This window comes from Lemur catta, chromosome 4 (genome assembly GCF_020740605.2).
Source record: "Lemur catta isolate mLemCat1 chromosome 4, mLemCat1.pri, whole genome shotgun sequence".
In the NCBI taxonomy this organism is placed as follows: Eukaryota; Metazoa; Chordata; class Mammalia; order Primates; family Lemuridae; genus Lemur; species Lemur catta.
This window is the reverse complement of record NC_059131.1, coordinates 94,190,911-94,209,252: the sequence shown is the minus strand read 5'-3', so window position 1 is coordinate 94,209,252 and position 18,342 is coordinate 94,190,911. Positions and strand designations below refer to the sequence as shown.

Sequence of the window (18,342 nt, the reverse complement as noted above, 5' to 3'; positions counted from 1 at the left end):
TTTTTTTCTCCAAAAAGTACCATCTTAAGAACTTTCAAGGTAGCAACCTGCATACACCCTGAAATGAATACCATAAATTCAAGGATTACTTTCATATATTAATGAATGGTAGTTAAAGGTATGTACTAATATATTCATTTATTCATGCATTCATGTATATGCTCATATAGTCAAACATTTAATAAGCTATTTACTGAGCCCCCACTATAGAGCATTGGCAAGATTAAAAATCTAATCAAGCAAGATTTCATACTTAAGGTGGTTATAAGCTAACTATATATATAAAACAAGTTGAGTGGGGAGAATAAAATACACTAAGTTCCCTAGGAGGTGTAGACACGGCCTGTGGGAATTTGGACGCTGGGATTATTACCTCTGGGCAGATTTAATCCAATTGGCTTCATGGAAGAGATGGAGGTAGAGCTGACTCTTGAAGTTGGTCATTGGGATATGTAAGGGAATGATAGTTGTGGAGGAATCAACTGCCTAAGCAAAGGCCCTGGGGCCAGGGGCCGGGCACCATGAAGGAAGGGCTCAGTGCGGCTGGAGTGTAGGGAACAAGGAGAGGACTTGGGATGTCAGGTAGAAAGGTAGATGGATGTTGGGTCAGGGAAGACCTTGGATGCCAGGTCATGAGCTTGGGCTTTGTTCCTGAGGCACTGGCAGCCTTTGAATGTTTCATAGCTGGGGAAAGGCATGGTGAGATTTGTGCTTCAAGCTCGAGGTGCTTCTCAAACTGTGGTGTGCACCCACATGGCCTGGGATTTATTAAAGTGCAGATTCTGAACCAGTCATTCTGGGGTAGGGCCAGAGACCCTGCATGTCTAACACGGCCCCGGGTGATGCTGCTGGTCCACGAAACCCACTGCGGGTGGCACAGCTTTAGGGAAGGATCCTCCCCCAACAGGTTGGGTCAGTGCAGGAAGAGACGAGAATCCAAGAAACCTGTTAAGAACTAACCTACCTTGTCCTGGCTGAACAGATCTGAATAGTTATTTTTTTTAAAAATCAAGGCTTGCTTAATTCGCTTATTTATACATTCACATATTTCATTGTAAGCACCAGTAATAGTCTCCTTTGCAGATACAGTGCTTACTGAGGCCAGTGAACTCGTAGGAGAGTAATACATGGTTGTCCATGACTAAACACAGGCTTTAGAAAGCATACCGTAGATTTAACCCTAAGTTCAACCATTGCTTGTTAGGTCTGGAAGGAATATCGGAGAGTCCCGTCCCTCATTTGTATCTGAGAAACGGAGGCCAGGCAGGGCACCCTGATCACATAGCAAGTGATCGGGAAACGGGGACTAAACAGCAGCACTCGGGGCTCCTGCTTCTCGCCCATCCTCCTCCTCTAGAGCAGCTCTAGGACCTCTGTTCTGTAGAGAAGGGGGTTAGGGTCAGCAATTCAGTGGGGGAGGGAGCGATTGCATACAACATTTCTTTGGAAATTGAGGGAACATCAGGGGTCAGTATTAAGAGTGAGACTGATACAGAAGAATTTGAGGGAGGGGGGTCGGCACCGACTCCCTCCCAGACTATCCAGCTTCCCATCCTGAAGGCTGCCAGAACCTTTTTTCATTACTAAAGAGCCCCAGGTCTTCCCTGAGCTGCAGAACCAACAAAACCTTTGTTTTCAGTTTAAATATTTAATGTGCACTTGTAGCCTCTGTTAGCAGTGGGGCCCTTAGCGGTGGGCCGAGCTAACCAGGCACCCAAGAAGAGTGGGTTTTGAACGTGGCCCCTGCCCTCCATTCACGACACGGGAATCACTAGAGCGCTTGCTCGATTCTTTGACCTGGGTCCCGCGATCCCTCTGGGCTCCAGTGCCCTGCATGGGGACCCCACAACAGCGTTCCCCTTTCCCGCAGGCCACCGTGCCAGCGTGCAGGGCGGGAGGGTGGCAGCAGAGGGGAGGTGACTGACTTGCTGCCAGAGATTTAATGCTGTCCTCGTTCTGTTTTCAGGGGAGGTTCAGAAGCAAGAAGGAGATGAAAGTTGTGCCGCTGCCGAGGCGTTGACAGCGCCCGAGGATGCTGGGAGACCCGCTGTCAACTCCCCGGCAAATTTCAGCCTCAGGAACCAACGCAAGCTCTTTCATCCTTCATTACCCCGGTTACCTTCTGAGGAAGAAGAAGTAAACAAGCTTGGAAGGGAAATAATTAAACTGACAAAGGAACAGGCAGCTGCAGGACTGAAAGAGGTCAGGAGAGAGAGTCCCTTGGAGGGTCAGAGGAGCGAGAGGGGGCCGAACGCGCCAGGCCTGGCCTCGGAGGGGGAGCCCCCCAAATCTCAGCTGGACCCCTCTGAGCCCAGCCAGCCGGCGGCCGAAGCTTCCACGCCGGAAGATGGCAGAGGGATCCCAGAGGGCGGCGGCACGAGGAGCACTGTGAAAACGTGAAGGGGAAAGGCATCCGACAGGATGACACATGGAAAGCCCCGGGACGGTGAGGAATGACGTGTCAGAGCAGCGCGCCCGAGTCGCTTTCTCCTAAAACACCTCCGAGTCTGCAAGTGAGAAAACGCTCTGATCCTGTTGCAAACTGTGAACAATCTGAGGATGCCAGTGCAGTTTGATTTATTAAACGCGGGTCCTCAAGCTTCTCGGTGGCATCTCTTGCTGCCGAAGATGAGCTGCTGGGAACGTGGCCGGGCGTGGGAATTAGTGTCCACCGTAGCGCTGGGTTTCAGCATCCGTCTGTCTGTCAGCATTTGTTTTGTCAGAGATAAGATGTTTTTCTATTAGCATTTCATATTGTTGATCAAAATTATGGGAAGAGCTAGGAACCGATGGGGTTTTAATCAGGTTTCTGTCTTGGTAAAGGTTGGGTGGCTGGAGAGGAAGGTGTAATTGAGCAGAACGTGTCTGTGTCCGGAGGGCGCAGCCGCTCTCCAGCAAGCCAGGGCCCTGCAGGATGGACCCTGCGGGGAGGGACGGCCCGCGTGGGTGTGCCTGGCTTCCTGCCCTCAGCACTGTCTGTCACTCCGCGGACTGGCAGGTGCAAAGGGACTTAGCGGGCTGAGAAGGTGGGGCTTCTGGTTTGAAATCCACAGCCGCCTGCTGAGGCCTGCTTGCTGACTGCCAGAGCTCAGCGTTCCGGCCTATAAACCTGGAGGATTAATTGATCTGAAATGACGGGGATGAGAGTATATAAAAGAGGGGGAGGGGACTCCCGATGGGGGTCTGAGATTTTCTTTTTGTTTCTGAGATGAGAGTTAGAACCTGGAAATGCTAGTTCTCTCCATTCAACCCGTCCTGCATAGAGGATGTTATGGCCATTTCAGGTTTGGGGGAGATCTAGCTGCTTAGGGCCAGTCTAGTTTCCTGCACCACCAGAAACCTCGATCCCTTCACAGCTCCTGGGATTTTTAAGACAAGACACAGAACTCATTCATGGCGCTATAGGAGAAAGAGAGAGGAAAGCAAAAGAACTTCATTACAGCATTGTAAGGGGAACTGCGGCGCCAAGTCTAAGGGTGGGAAAGGAGGGCGTGGTCAATCCTATATGGTTCTTTCCTTTGGAAGAAAAATTAGATTTTCTGGGTGGCATCTGGCACTGCAGAAAATTAAAAGATCATCCAACCACAGACCTTTCTTTGAGGTGAACTCAGTTCATTTCCCCAGAACAGCCTGATAGCAGATCCCAAAGCTCAGAATGGCTCTGAGAACCCGAATCACTCCTTTGAAAGCCCCTCCTGCAGGGAAAAGAGAGGCTCCCACAGTGGTAGAGATTGAAAATTCATCTTAAAAATCCAATGTTATACCAGGCTCGAGATCTTAGGTGTGATACCTGCACAGGAGGGGATCTCCTGCATCCCTCTGCTGGCAGCATGGAAGCCCCATCAGGTGTTGTGCAGCCTCACTCTGAAGGGGGGCAAAGTGCAGACCGGAAGGACCCAGTCCTTTGTCAGGTGCACACTGCGTGGACCTCCAGCTGCTTAGGTCACCCCTGTCTAGCAAACTGGGAGCATACTGGAGTCAGTGCTGTGTTGCTGCTGGTGAGGAGGGCATGCCGTCAGCCCCTGCCCACTGGTCTCCCCGGCTCCACTCTTCCCTCTGTATTCCCGCCAATCCCCCTATCCCCGAGGCCCACTTCCCCTCAGGGGAAGTCACTTCCACAGCTGCAGATCTTGCACAGACCAGCAGTCACAGAAATAATTTTTTCTGCTGGACTGAGCCTTAACTGTATGCAAATGTTTAGCACTACTGCATAGGATGGCAGAGCTACCAAAGGAAAATACAGCCAAATTAAATACAATAGTAATAAAAAGACACAGTCAGACATGTGCACATCTTCAGGGCCCATTCATCACCTTCTGGAAAGCAGGGTTTATAATAAACTGCAACACATTCCATCAGGATCAGGAAAACTGCAGTGTATCCCAAAGAGTCTGGGGTTCAGGGTAGGGGGCAGGGTTCACAGGGAGTGTAACCTAAACTCTGGGTGTGCAGACAGCCAGGAGGGTCTGTGTTATTAGATGGAATGGGAGCCAATGAGTTGATCCTGTCCCAGGTGTAAGCACGACAATACCCCATAGACACGTGTGATACTCCCACCTCTGCTACCGCCATCCAGCATGGTTCTTCTGTTCCACAGGCATTAAAGGGAGTTTTGGCAATTATGTGTGATTGTCCTTTGTCTTTTTAGGAGTCATTGTGAAAGGGTGCATCATCCTGTCACCCACTCTTCCAGATAACCCTGCACCAGTCATAGTACTCTCTGGTCTAAGTCGCACTTACTGAAATTTAAACAATAGGGAAATGAATTCTGTTGCATAACAAGAACTTCAGAAGTAGGGCGTTCCAGGGCCGGTTCCTTCAAGAAAGTCATCAAGGACCTGGGTTTTCATCTTGCTGTTCTACCTGCCTCCTTATCAGCTGCCCCGCATGATGGTAAGATGGCAGCAGTGGCTCCAGACAACCCTGTTCCCACGTATGTCCAAAGGCAGAGGGAAGTTTCTCCCCACGTGTGTGTGTGTGTGTGTGTGTGTGTGTGTGTGTGTGTGTGTGTTTTAAGAGCAAGAATCACATTTCATTGGTCAGAATTGTCACAGGCCTATGTGACCCTGTCATGTAACTATGTGTAAGCCAGTCCTTAGCAAGGGAGGTGGTATGACCATGATCTGTTTAGGTTCCTCAAGATCCCCCTTCTGAACTGGGGAGGGGCCCCGTCCCTAGACATGCAGACTCTAAAAGGGTGAACACCAGAACAAAAGCATGTCTTCGGAAGTGTTTGCTGAGAAAAATGCCATCTCATCCCTCCACCCCCAACCCCCCCACCCGCTTCTGTCCTCTTTTGTAGGTGGAACGTTCCCGCCTTTGTTTGCCTCCTCAAGCCTGTGTGCTCTTCCATTATTCTTCCAGCTGGGTTGCCAGCAGAATGCAGAACAGTCTGGATAAATGAAACAGAGCTGACAGGTCTCTTAATGAAAGCTTGTTTGCACGCTCTGCCTTTCTTGTGATCGCTCTGTACCTGAGAGCCTTTAGGTGTGGATTTTTACATATGAGTGTTTGTCTTTCTTTTAATTAAGGCTCATAGAAATGGATTGGCTTTTGTAAAGCAGGCGTTTCTCATCCCCAGCTCTTCCCATGCCTCCTCTGTCCACCTTCCCCTCTCCTCCTCCTCCTCCTCCTCCCTCCTGCTGTTCCCACAGCATACCCCAAAGCCTCTCTAGCTGGGAGGCACAGTGCCTGCAGGATGGTCTCCCTGTTAGCAGTTTCAAGCAAGCCCAATTAGTTTGCCCATCATTGATCCTCTTCTGTGCCCTCACCCCAAACACGCACCCCCATCACGACGGGAAGTCCTGGGAAAGGGTTCTGCTATCTGTTCTTCATGTGTTGGAGTAAATTTTTATGTGTTATTCCTACTGGGAGTATTTGCACCCCAGTTCACAATATGGCATGAAAAGTTCCATCTCCTCTTTAAGGAAGTTCAAAGACCAGCTACTTGTTCACTGAAGTTCTCTTGCTTGTCTCTTTAAAATTACAGCCCACTTTTTGCTGCTCTTGGTTCTATGTACCTGCAAACAATGGAGGGCTCTTCTGGCTTCATTGTTTTCTGGAAACCCTGTGGATGACTTGGTTCCCTCCTTGGCAAATGGTCTCTATTTGAGCACCTTCTCCCTCTGCTTTCATTCTGGAAGCCTCCATTTAGAACAAATCTCCTCAGTAATACTGAGGTAACTTCAGACAGCTCCACGTAGGATGTCAAAAAGCCAAAGCATTGCCCCCAACTCACTACTTTAATATATTCCTTTTTTTCCAGATGTCTTTCTGAACGAAGAAAAATTTATAGATCAGAGAGATGCAATTGGGAGCTCAGTAGTGAATCTACTTAGAAATGAAAAGCAGAAAAAATAGGAAGGACCTGTCTCTCGATACTGTGGTTGCTCAAAAAACCAAAACAAAACAAGTTGATACGGCATGAAGGCAATTTAAAATGATAGATACAGATGTGTTGCCTTACATTTCATATCACCTCGTTACTAAATGAGAATTGTTTTGGATGCAGAGAGAAAGTTTGCGTAACACTGAAAAGTTTGCCTTTCTGGAATCTATGTGAGCTCAGGAATATATTTTGGGATCTTAGCAGAGGCTAGTGATAGCCTATTAAATTTAAAACAATTGGCTTAAAAAAAAACAGCTGCTATTTTGTAGTTTTATTTAAAGAATGAAGTAACTCCTATTCATTTGCAGACCTTGCTTTATTGGATTCTATGGTCACCATGTATCATAACTACCTTTTTTGTTACCTGAAATAAAAATGTGGTAATTTTCCTCATATAGATGATTAATTATCTTTATTATTTGCTTCATTCTTCCTCACCACTCTCACTGCAGGCCAAGCATAGGCTGAGCATTACTTCTAGCACATTGTAGCAACTTATCAGTTGCAATCTGTCACCTAAAATTATTTAATCATATGGTAGTCATGAAAAATATGGAGAATGTAAAGATTTTATGCATTCAGTCAAAAAAGGCAGATCTAAAATCAGTTAGTTTATTTCCTGCAGTCTTTCAAGTTGACCAAAGCACTCACTGATTTGCTCTATTTTCTTACGTTTTTAGTATTTCTGTATATATGCACTAAAAAGCCCCACTCGGAAAAAAATTCATTGCAATTCTGAGAAAAAGCTTATCCTAAACATCTAAAGATAGCATTTCTAATTATTGTCTACATTGTGTTTAAACTGTGCAAACTTGAGCCTTCTTCTCACTTTACCAGCTGTGTCTAGGTAGAGTCATTACATCAAATGCTTCTAATTTTACAAAAAGAAATCAAAACAAGTGTGTGTTTAAGTCCCAGTGACAAATGCAAACCCTGTGAGTCAAATAGGCAAACTGATTAGCAAGCTGGCTGGGAAGTCAAAACAGCAAATATAAGGAGATTAACAAAATAGATCTGTAAGATGAGGGGAGTAAAAATAGACTCCAGGGGCCAAGTGGGGTCCAATGGGCGGCTTTGGTGGCACACATATGGTTCTGTGCCAAGAACCAGATGTCTGCCTGTATGGCCCACAATCTTCCCTTCATCCTAGGTCCCCTCCCCCAGGAGCTGGGATCACACAGTTCATTTCATCCAGCTTTTCAATGGATGCAGAAATCGTTCTTAGACACCTCAAAGGTGGCAACCTTTCTTCACTTGAATCCTTCTATTTCCATGACACTCATGACCCTACAGGGCAGCCCCATCTATTTATTAGTAGGTAGCTATTTTCCTGACCTTAGCCATTGTTATTGATTAGGCATTTATTTGATCCTTACAAGGTGTATGTGCTATGCTATTCACCTCTCATGAATGACACTCCCATTTAATCCTCAAAACAATCTGGTGTGATGATCTTATTTTACCCAGGCTCAGAGAGGTTAAGTGACTTGTTCAGGTCACACAGCTTGTAAGTGTGGCAGAGCTGGGGTTCAAATGGCCCTTTCTATCGGAGCCTGGGCTGTCAACCACCATGCTATATACATTGCTTTGCCCTTAGAGTGAACTGTAATTTGTCCTCCTATTATTTTCTGTTTGTTCTTGGCCCTGGAGGCCCACAGGATAGTTTATCAATCTCATTCCCATTAATGGACAGAACAGAAATGAAGTGAATCTGCTTGGGTGTCTCTCCAGCCCCGTCTAGGGGGTCAACGGTTGTGAAGAGAGAAATTAAGAACAGAAGCAAGTGATGAGAAGCACCAGCCTCCGTCTGCAGAAAAAGGTCCAAAACTGCCCTCGACGGTCCTGAATTAACTATAATCTGAGCAGCAGAGCAGAAGATGGGGGGTTTGGCATTTTATTCCTCCCCATGTGCGTTCCTATGTAATTGCTGCCTCATTTTTGCAACTTTTAATTGTGGGGATGGGCAAACACATCCATTTGAGATCGGGATATTTAAAGACTCCTTTGCCCCTTCCCTTTCAGTGCTGACCTGTGTGGTCAAAGTCAGTATTTCACACCAGTGAGAGCCAGTTGGTGGAGCAAAGTCACCAGGCAGTAGCCTTTCTCTCCAGCTGTCACTTGGGTTCAAGGCAAGATTTTAAAATAACAAATTAGTCCTAGTTAGAGGTAAAAATAACCACCGGGGATGGGCTTCTGGCTGCGGTTCAGTTTGACTCACTGCCTTCGGCGTCTGGGAGAAATGGAAAGTGCCTCTGAGTAACCGGGGTGGAAAAGCCACAACTGAGAAGTGAGACTACCTGGCAGGTAAAAAGTTACTGCAAGTACTTTTATCCAGTGAATGAAGGGGTATACGCAAGACTGTTCTAGACTGTGTGTAGATTCTAGTTTTCAAAATGGAAAACTGAACCCCCAACAAGCCTTAATCAAACCCAGCCTGCCTTTAGTCCTGGTCTTGCAGAATGCTGACAACTTCAGATACCAACTCAACCTCGCCCCCTCTAACCTGCCCAGTCACATGGCTTCACTGGCACTGCTCTGCCATCTGGGAAAGGGACCTAAGGCTGCACCTGGAGACAGATGTGAGAAGACACGGCCCAGGTGAGTCCAGACTTGCCTCATCGCCTCCCAGGCCAGTGGCTCCAGTGTCAGAATCACCCAGAAGTTTGTTGCAAATGAATTTTCTCCTCTCCCTTTGGATTCCATGACTCTGGGCTGTAGCCTAGGAAGCTGCATTTTTTTTTTTAACTTCCCTGAGTGATTCTGATGATCTCCATGTTGGAGCCACACCAAATGGCAGGCCAGTCAGTGACTAAACTTTGTTACATTGTTGCCTACAGGGTTGGGGAGGGGAGGATAAAAAGTCCTGCACCGATATGAGAAATACCTTTGCTGTCTCAAAAAAAAAAAAATAAAAAGAAAGAAAGCCAAGCCTGAAGAGAGAAGTCTCAAAGGAACAAACAAAAGTAACCAAGGCCCCCATGCGGTTCTGAATCGCTGAATTTTAATGTGCAACACAAAGATTGCCAAACATCCCCCAAAGGAACAGCTTTCCCTGGAGTGGCGGTGGATGGGACACAGCTGAAGACGCTGGGCAGGGGGCCTGACTTGGGACTGCGCTGGCTGGCTGGCTGGCCGGCTGGCCTTAGGGGCAGTGGAGAGCGCCGAGAGGGGGGCCCTAGGCAACCTCAGGAGGGGTCTCAGAGTGCCTAGGAGGAACCTGAAGGAAGGGGAAAGGGGAGGTCGTCCGGGCACAGAGAGGTCTCAGGGGTCGTAGGGTGGGGATGGGGGGTCCAGGGGGAAAGGGACCTCAGGCAGTCCAGGAGACCCTGGGGTGCGTAAGGTATTTCGGTACAACCGGAGGCCCTCAGAGCTACTGGGTGGGGGGCTGGGAGGGAAGGCCGGGTGTCTCGGCACATTCAGGGAGACCTCAGGTGGAGAGGGTTCGTGGGGGGTGCTCAGCCATGGCGAAGGCAAGACGTCGGGGTGGGGCGTCCCGGGGGCGGAGAGAGAACTCGGGGGCGGGGTGGGGTCTCGGGCGCTCAGGCGGCCCTGCACTCGCTGTCGCGCCGCCGCTTCTTGCGCTCCATGTTCTCCTGCGCCTGGCGCGCCCAGGGCGCGGGCCCGCTCAGGGCCACCACGCAGCAGGCCAGCCGGCGGCCCGCGTTGCCGTTCTCCACGCTGGCCTGGTCGCCGCCGCGGCCCAGGTCGTCCTCGCCGGCGTGGACCACCACGGCGCGGCCCACGATCGAGTGCGGGCCCGCGAGCGACGCGGCCAGGTTGGCGCGGTACTTCCAGAGGAGCCCGTCGCGCACGGCGAAGTTGCCGAAGTCGCCCGGGTGCTGCGGGTGCGGCACGCCCAGCGGGTTGTAGTGGGGCCCGGTGGACTCACAGCCCTGGCTCAGGTCCCCGAACTGGTGCACGTGGATGGCGCGGCTGGAGCTGTTCGGCTCGGCCGGGAAGCCCGCCAGGTCGAAGAAGGCCTCGAGCCTGGCGCCGGGCCCGAGCTGCCGGAAGAGGACCAGGCCGGCGACGCGGGGCTGCGCGGCGTCCAGCGAGGCCGAGGGCCGCACGGGGCAGACGGCGTAGAGCGGGGCGTCCTGCGCGCCGTCCCCCCGCGGCCGCGCGAGCTCCTGCCAGATCTGCGTCACCTTGGCGTGCGTGTCTCGGATGTGCTCGCCCAGGTCCTGGTCTAGACAGGCGTCCGAGGCTCCGGCCGCCACGAGCAGGCAGGAACACAGCAGCGCCAGCATGGCCGACTCGGGCTCCTGCGGGGTGCCCCGCGGGGGGGGGGGCAGAGCGAGCCTTAGTCACTTGAAATACGAACCTCAGGGACCCCATCGTCAAAGAGCCAACCCCCCAGCCCAGCCCCCAGGGGCTTCCTTGCCCAGCGTGCATCCATGCGTTTGGCAAATGTTTCTCCGGGGCCGGCCGTGTGCCCGCACTACGTTAGGGGCTGTGGTTATAAAGACGGATGAGAGCAGGTCTCAGGAGACTCGCAAAGGGTCATGGTTCTCTCCAGTCCTATCTCCATAGCGTGGAGGGTGCCTCATGGCCCTTCCCTAGCCCCATCCCCAATCTCGCCATCTGGTCCCCTGCCACCCTCTTTCTACATCCTCCCTTTCAGACACATACACATAAGATTTGCTGTCCCTGCCTTCTTGGTCTTTGCGTGTGCTGTGTCGTCTCTCTGAAGTGTCCTCTCCCTGGTCTCTGCTACACTCAGTAGACTTGGAGCTTCTTAAAGACAAAAACTCAAGTTTTGTTCATAAGTATCCTCAGCTCCTGGGCCCACACCTGGCAATAGGAGAAATCTAATATGGGATTGTTGAATGAGGAGTTCAGTGAGGGCAGACATGTCATTAAATCATTCCAACACAATCCTACGATTGAAGATGGGCACTTGTGCTAACGAAGAATGGACGAGGTAGTGCCTATTTCCTTGGGGGACTCCAGGAAGGCTTCCCAGAGGAGGTGCCTTTTGAGCAGAGCAGGGTCCCACAAGATGAGTAGGAGTTCGGACCGAGCCAGGAAGGAAGGCCATTTCAGGGCGTAGTGCTGGTGAAAGTTTTTAAGAAGAAAAGTGGGTGATGAGGTAGTTTTTAGTTCATTAAGTCTGCCAAGAGATAGGATGTGGGCTGGAATTTGGGATGGAAAGGAAAGGGGAGGAGGAATGGGAACAGCCCAGGGGAGACAGAGACAGGGAGCAAGTTAGGGGGCTGTTGTGGTAACCCAGGCTGGAAGCAATAAAAGCTTTCACCAACGTGGAGGCAGCAAACACAGAGGAGGGCACGTGTTTGGGGGACACGTTGGGTAGCTTTGGCAAGAGGGAAGGTAAAGGAGCAGTTGCTGGTGACTGAGGTTCCCAGCAGGGGACTCTAAGTGCATAGAGGGTGGTTACCAGGTCCTGAGAAGAAGGGAGAGAGGACAAGTGCAGCCCGAGCCTGCGGAGGGTGCCCAGGTGGGCAGACACTTGCACAGACAGTTGGAAACTCAGGTCTGGCACTTAGAAGAAGAGAGGAAGCAGGCGTTCTCAGTGTTGAATGCACATCGGATTTTGGTTTTTAAAAATCAGATTGCCCAACCCCCATCCCAGGAGATTCTGATACAGTGAGTTTGATTTTAAGAAAAGAAAGAAAGAAAGCTCCATCAAAGATTCTGGGGCGCAGCCAGGAATTACAAAGTCAGACACAGATTTGAATCCCAATTCCAACATACGCTAACTGTAACTTCATGGGTTACTGACTCTTAGCCTCAGGTTCCTTACCTGTAAAATAAGGCCGGCAATACCACCCAGGATCTCAGTGAGGATTAAATGAGATATAAGCCAAGCTATTTTCACATTTTGAAATCTGCCCACAGGGATTAATGCTACCTCCAAAGAGCTGGTTTGAAGGCCATCTGCATGTTCAGGGGCCTTCTCCAACTCCAAATAGGTGCCATTTAAAAAACAAACTTGGAGATTGAGTATTTATTCTTAATCATTACAGAAAGGCAATTCAGTATGAGTTTAAAGGAATGGATTCTGGATCTCACCTCATGAATCTCAAGCCTGACTACCGCTTGCTCTCTAAGGGGTGGCTGTTACCATTATTTTTATTGCAGAGGAGCAGAGTCAATGCTGGACTGCAAACCTTAGAGTGGCCCACCTTGTCTCTGAACCTCAGTTTTCTCATCTGCTAATAGGGGCATTAGTACATCCTTATCTTAGAGGCTTGCTGTGAGGCTGGGAAGAATTAAAACTGCTCACACTTACTGAACACACGTGTCACGCACTGTTAAAAGCACTTTGCATGTGTTAATTCATTTTATCCTTACAAGAACATTATGCAGTAGGTGCTATCATCATTCCTATTCTAAAGTGTGGGAAACTGAGGCACATAGAGGCGAGTGTCCTGACCAAGGGTTACACATTCAATAAAGAGCTGAGGGCAGGATTTGAAACTATGCACAGAGCCTGGTGCATAGAAAGTTCTCAGTGGCAGCTCCTAGCTGTCAGAGAGAAGCTTCTGGTAGAGATATTGGGACCATTCCCTGAGAGAGTCTGTGGAGGCCATGGGAGGAGGAGGAGGTGCCAGGGAAAGACTCCAAGAAGGAATAGCCAGAAAAGAGAAACAGAGAAAATAGCGTCAAGGGACCCACCTAAATGACATGGCCTAGTGTGGTGCTACCACCCAAATCCCCCAGGGTAGGTGAGGAAGTGGGGGAACACCCCTGCCTGGCCTTGGCCTCAAGTCCCCCATCATCGTCCCGAGGTGGTTCTGCCACTGAGGGGGGCTCTGCTGCTTGGAAATTTCCTCCTTGAAAATGTGGAGCAAAACCAGATTGTTTTGGGTGTGTCAGTGAGCTTCCTTTCTCAAGAATGTTTGGGTAATAGACATTTTGAGATGTTTTTCTCTTCAAACAAAAAGAAGAAAATTCTTCCTTCCTCCTCAAATCCAGGTGAACTCTGACACCTTGTTTCTTATGCCTTTCACTCCCCTCCCCCTTGAAGTCACCTTCAGAAGGCTCAGGCTGAGCTGTGGATGACCAAGGGGGCTCTTTCTGAAGGCCTGCTTTGTGCATGGGTCTCGAGGGAAGGACACGTTTATCAGAGAAAGGGGACAGAGACCCTCTCCCAAACCAAAGGGAGCCACCAAGCCTGTTTCTCCTTCCTGGGTGTGTGTGTGGGAAGAACGTGACCCTCCTGAGCCTTGGCTGTGCTTTAATCCCTCAGCCCACTCCTAGAAGGAGCCCTTGCTGAGGGTCTGGGCTGGCCAGGCCCTCCCTGCCCTTCCTAAGCAGGTGGCTTTTAGAGCACTTGAGCTTCCTCAGCTGCTCCCGACTCTCAACCCATGCAACATCTAGAAAGGCAGCCTTCGTCACTCGAACACCAGAGTCCTCCTGGCCTGCTCTTTGCAGGTCCGAAGGAGGAACGGTTCCTTTCTCCCCCATTGCCTTCCTCCCCTGGACCCCCCACCTCCCTGCTCGCCCCCTTCAGAGCAGCCAGGCCTGTCATGAGGTGTGTTTCCCTCATGAAGATGATCAAATATGTTCCCAGGAAGAGGCCCTCTGCCCCACCCTGGCTTCAGACTCCTAGTAAGCATGCACTGAGAAGAACAAAATGAACCTCAACTCGGCACCCACCTTTCTGGCTCTTCCAAGAGAGCTTTCCCTCCAAGAAGGGAGCAGCACCCAGCCGGCGGCAGGAACACAGGCTGAGCCCAGCCCGGGCTGTTTGTGAGTGCGGGAGGCCAGCCCAGGGGAGTGGTCAGCCCGGGGGAGGAAGGTCATTGGGCCGGTTTGGGGAGGAAGAGCAGGCCAGACTGCCCCTCACTGCAGAACTGCCTCACCTCCTCCCCCTGCTCTGTCCCCATCGTCCCCGCCCCTTCCATCCCTGGGTTCCCCTGCCAAGTATGCCTTTCTGTGACTTCACCGGCTTGTGCAGACGTAGCTGGTGACCTTCAGCACTCAGCAGGGGAATAAAAATGAGAAAGAAAATAGCCTGTTTGGAGAAGTGTACAGTGGCCTCTTTATTGAGAGGGCTTTTGCTTTCCTCTGATTTCCTTGGCTGTTGTCTTGTCTTATTTTTGCCGGATGCTACTGTTTAGGGTGGACCTGGGTGCCCGGCACATGTGCAGGTGTTGGCTCCAGAACTGTGCTGTCAGACCTGTGAGAGGTGAGCTGCGGGTGTGGCAGGGATGACACCCTCGGGCTGCGGCGTCCCAGCCTTGTCGCTTCCTGTGTGCTCCTTGACCAGCTACATCACCCCTGCACCTCCCTTTCAACATCTGTGAAATGGGAGTGTGACACTGTCCACCCCACGTGATCGCCATGAAGATCCAATGAGGTAATCACTCATCAAGTGCGAACCCAGTGACTGGCACGTAGCTCCATTCATGAAAAATTGTCACTGGCGTTGTCACTGTTATTATTAAAGCGTCGGAGGAGTCTTTTAAAAGGCTGTGTTGTCTCGGGGAACCATGAGCCTTTTTTGCTGGTGTCCTTTCGTCTTTTACTGCCATGAACTTTTCTCAATCACGGCAGCGCTTTCCAGAAGTAGGAGCTTTTCTTTCCCAGAAAAGTGCATATGGGAAAAGGCAGCTGGCCTGCCGGCCTCTCTGTCCTCCGGCATTCCTTCAACCAGTGTTTACTGGGTGCTCGCTCCAGGCCAGGCACCGTGCCGTGCCCTGCAATGTGCTCCACGGGTCACTGCGCTTCGGGGGCTCGTATCTGAGGAGGGTGACACCAGTGTCAACAGAGTGTGCAGTGCAGCCAGGGAGGAATGAACAGAGCCCCACAAGATCCCAAACACCAGTCCTGGCAGCAAGGAAACGTGTTAAAAATCTAGACCTCTGCACCCGTCCCCCCCCCCCACCCCCCAGGCTGAGTGAATCAGTTGCCAGCAGGAGGAGCTTCCTAGAATCATCCTTGCAGAACTCAAACTAAAGATGTTTATGCAGGAACAGGCATTCCACGAGATAAGATGGAGACGTCCCAGACTCAGAGACTCCAGCCCCTCGGCCCGACCATCCATCCCTCTGGCTCCCTGAGAGCTCGGGCTGCTCAACCTCACAGCTCTGCATTCTGCTCAAGGCCACAGTTGTCCTCGACTGCCGAGTCTTCAGAGTTGCAGCTGCCACCCACCACCCTACCCCCACCCTGCAACGTTCTGGCCTCCCATTGTGAAGCTTTCAGGTAATTAAACACAAAAATCTTTATTTTCGTTCAGTTCTTGAAATAATGATTATATAATTTCATAGCTACTGTTTCAAATGGCACTTTCTTCATGTAACCTAATTTCATTTTTTCCACAAAAGTACTCTGCCATTCTAGCATTCTAGGATTGGTGTTAAAGCCCAGATTCACTTTCATTTTTTTGGTGTTCTAGGGGAAATTTGCTTTTTTCCCCTTCCTCCCACCCTTGCAACATTTCTCCCTCCGTCCTTTGCTAACAGCATGGCAATTTCCCTCTGAGAAGCTACATACTTTCAGTCTAGCAGGCGGTGTCAACTCCACCCTTTGTTCCAGAGCTCGGCTTCTGGCTTAGGTGTGATCAATCATACATTTCATTGGTTCAGGAATGATCCATTCAGAGCCAATGAGATGCAGTGACACTTTTGCTGGGACTGTATCTGGAAAGAATGTGACCCTCTTGAGCCTTGGCTGTGCTTTAATCCCTCAGCCCGCTCCTAGAAGGAGCCCTTTCTGTGAGCCTGAGCTGGCCAGGCCCTCCCTGCCTTTCCTGAGCAGGTGGCTTTTTAGAGTACCTGAAGTTCCTTAGTAGCTCCTGACACCTAACCCATGCAACATCTAGAAAGGCAGACTTTGTCTTTCCCAGTGGAGTAGAAACTGGAGGAAAAGATTGGAGTTCTTGCAGCCACTGTACCCTACCAAGGGAGAACCTGTCTGAAGATAAGGCCAATGCAGAAGGAAGTGTAATAAAAGTCGAGTGAAATCTGGACCTGGTAGCAGTGTTTGAGCCCCTGGATCTAGCCATACCTGAAGCTCTGTTTTTTATTATGTGAGTCATACATTCTCATTTTGCTTAAGTTGTTTGGGTCGGATTTTTCTGAACTTGCAACTGAGCACTTTATGAAGCACTTTCTTACATAGTATGATATTTCATGTTCAAAATAATTTTTGTGGGGTGGATATTAATTTGCCCACTTTGTAGATAAGGAAATAAAGTTCAGTAAAAAGAAGTAATGGTCCAAAGTTGGAGAGCTAGAAAATGGCAAATTCAAGACTTAAACTTAAGACTCTGATTGCTAAGCCTGGCCTCTTAATCATTACACTTCACTACCACCCGACCTAATGGGGAGATGAAAGAAAAGTTAGAGACAAGTAACAGATGAGTCCACCTTTGACAGTTATCTCTGTAACTCAGTGACTACCTGGCAAGTGAGACAATGCACTATTGACCTTTTATTTTTTTCATGTCTGTTAATGGACAATATACCAGAAAGCCAAGTGAGTGTTGTGAAGTAGCATTAGGAAATGCATTCAAAAGTCCTCCTCCTATCTCTGTAGAAGACCTCTCTGCTAGAGAACTTTGTACCTTTGTGCAAGAATACCAGTTGCCAATAGCTTCTTTCTCATTATGTTCAGAAAACTGATAGAATTAAATTCCACCGGGAAATAGAGTGGTTACCATGAGGAGAAACTTTTTGAAAGCAAACAATTAGAGTTTCAGGTTACTTCCCTAGAAAGCCATGTTTTATGTGATAGCAGTTTACCCAATCAGAGAGCTTTAAACACGCCCGAGAAAACTTCAAGTATGTCTTGCCTGCCTGGAGTTCTCCCAGAAATGCCCTGTGGAGTTGAAGTGGAACCAGGGAACTGCATAGTTCAATCTTGGACCCTGTCATTTACACATCTAGGTAACATGGGAAAAAGTAGATCCTCCTAGATAAAGTGGCCAGGAAGAAAAGAAGCATCATTCTTATGAACAGAAAGAAAATAACAACTAACATTTATTAAGTGCCCCTTGTGTGCCAGGCACTTGCTAAACAATTTATATGTAGCTTTTCATTTGTATTAACAGGTCTGCTCCTTAGTGAAGAGGAGACATTGCATTCTGCTCCATGCCCCATTTTGGCAAGTTTCTTTCACTGTGAACATGGCACCCTTCCCATTTAGATGCTGGGACAACATGTACGGAGAAGAAGGTGATGAAAACCAGTCAGGACCAGGAATTTCTCAACTGGTTACACTTGGCTGGCCCCATGAAGAAAATGACCAACAGGAAAACACAGAAGAAATGTCTTTTCTGATCTGAAAGTGGGTACATATAAAATATTCCTTAGGAAAACACCAAAGTGAAATCCCTCTATGCTGAGTTCCTGATGGACTCTAACCCGACCTCTAGTTCTACTTTCTTCCCCATGCCTGCGAGAAAACCCGGACCATTCCTGGTTTGCTGTATAAAATCAAGATAGTTGTATGGTCACTTAAAAGCATATCCAATTTAATGTTTATTTCCTCAGAAATAAACATTATTTATTAATGTTTATAATTGCATGGTACATTCTATTTAAGAAAAGAGAGGCCTTTTACAGCTTATTTTCTAATCATATTTATTTAACAAACATTCAGTGGGCCCAATGGCCATATCTACCCTGCTTCTCTAGAAGTTAAAAAGCTAGACACCTGCTGTCACCAGAATCCCTTTCATCTGGCAGTGGTCATGTGACCCAGTTATGGCCAATGAAACATAACCTGATGTGACTTTGGGGAAAGCTTTTCCTTTCTTTATAAAAGGGACAGAAATGACTGGGGCCTTTCCCTTTGCTTTTGCCTGGAATGTGGGTGTGATGCCTGGCAATGTGGCAGCTACCTTGGGACTATGAGTTGATAAAAAAATGAGAACATAAAGCCAACATGCCCAGGTTGACGGAAGGGATGATGGAAAGAACCCAGGTCCTCAAAGACCCCACTGAGTACATTAACCAACACCAGCATGGCTCTAATCTTCT

General features: G+C 49.2%; 2 protein-coding genes across 4 annotated transcripts in view; one reads left to right on the top strand and one right to left on the bottom strand.

Moving 5' to 3' along the window:
- Window positions 1–4,619, top strand: part of CCDC149 (coiled-coil domain containing 149) — a 94,922-nt gene extending 90,303 nt beyond the window's left edge. Inside the window, exon 12 of the mRNA XM_045550462.1 lies at window positions 1,967–4,619. Within this exon, the coding sequence (XP_045406418.1) occupies window positions 1,967–2,400 (434 nt within the window). The 3' untranslated portion in view covers window positions 2,401–4,619. The remainder of the gene's footprint in view (window positions 1–1,966) is intronic.
- Window positions 4,620–9,367: 4,748 nt separating this feature from the next.
- On the bottom strand, window positions 9,368–14,173 carry SOD3 (superoxide dismutase 3). Of its 3 annotated transcripts, none has more exons than XM_045548931.1 (3): window positions 14,012–14,099; window positions 11,021–11,125; window positions 9,368–10,653 (listed from the first exon to the last, which is right to left on the bottom strand). In XM_045548931.1, the coding sequence occupies exon 3, from the start codon at window positions 10,636–10,638 to the stop codon at window positions 9,928–9,930; it is 711 nt and encodes a 236-aa protein (XP_045404887.1). In that variant the 5' UTR covers window positions 10,639–10,653; window positions 11,021–11,125; window positions 14,012–14,099; the 3' UTR covers window positions 9,368–9,927. The 3 variants fall into 3 exon arrangements, with proteins under 3 accessions (XP_045404887.1, XP_045404888.1, XP_045404886.1); XM_045548932.1 differs by having other exon boundaries at window positions 11,021–11,182; window positions 14,012–14,092; XM_045548930.1 differs by lacking the exon at window positions 11,021–11,125 and having other exon boundaries at window positions 14,012–14,173.
- Between the last annotated feature and the right edge of the window lie 4,169 nt (window positions 14,174–18,342).

What these genes read in the sequence shown, in the direction of transcription:
- SOD3 (XM_045548930.1), bottom strand. Translation starts at nt 14,158, where the DNA reads ATGACCTTCCTCCCCCGGGCTGACCACTCCCCTGGGCTGGCCTCCCGC. An exon ending in CTCTTGGAAGAGCCAGAAAG is followed by an intron (nt 10,654 to 14,011) that starts GTGGGTGCCGAG and finishes GGCACCCCGCAG; the next exon opens with GAGCCCGAGTCGGCCATGCT.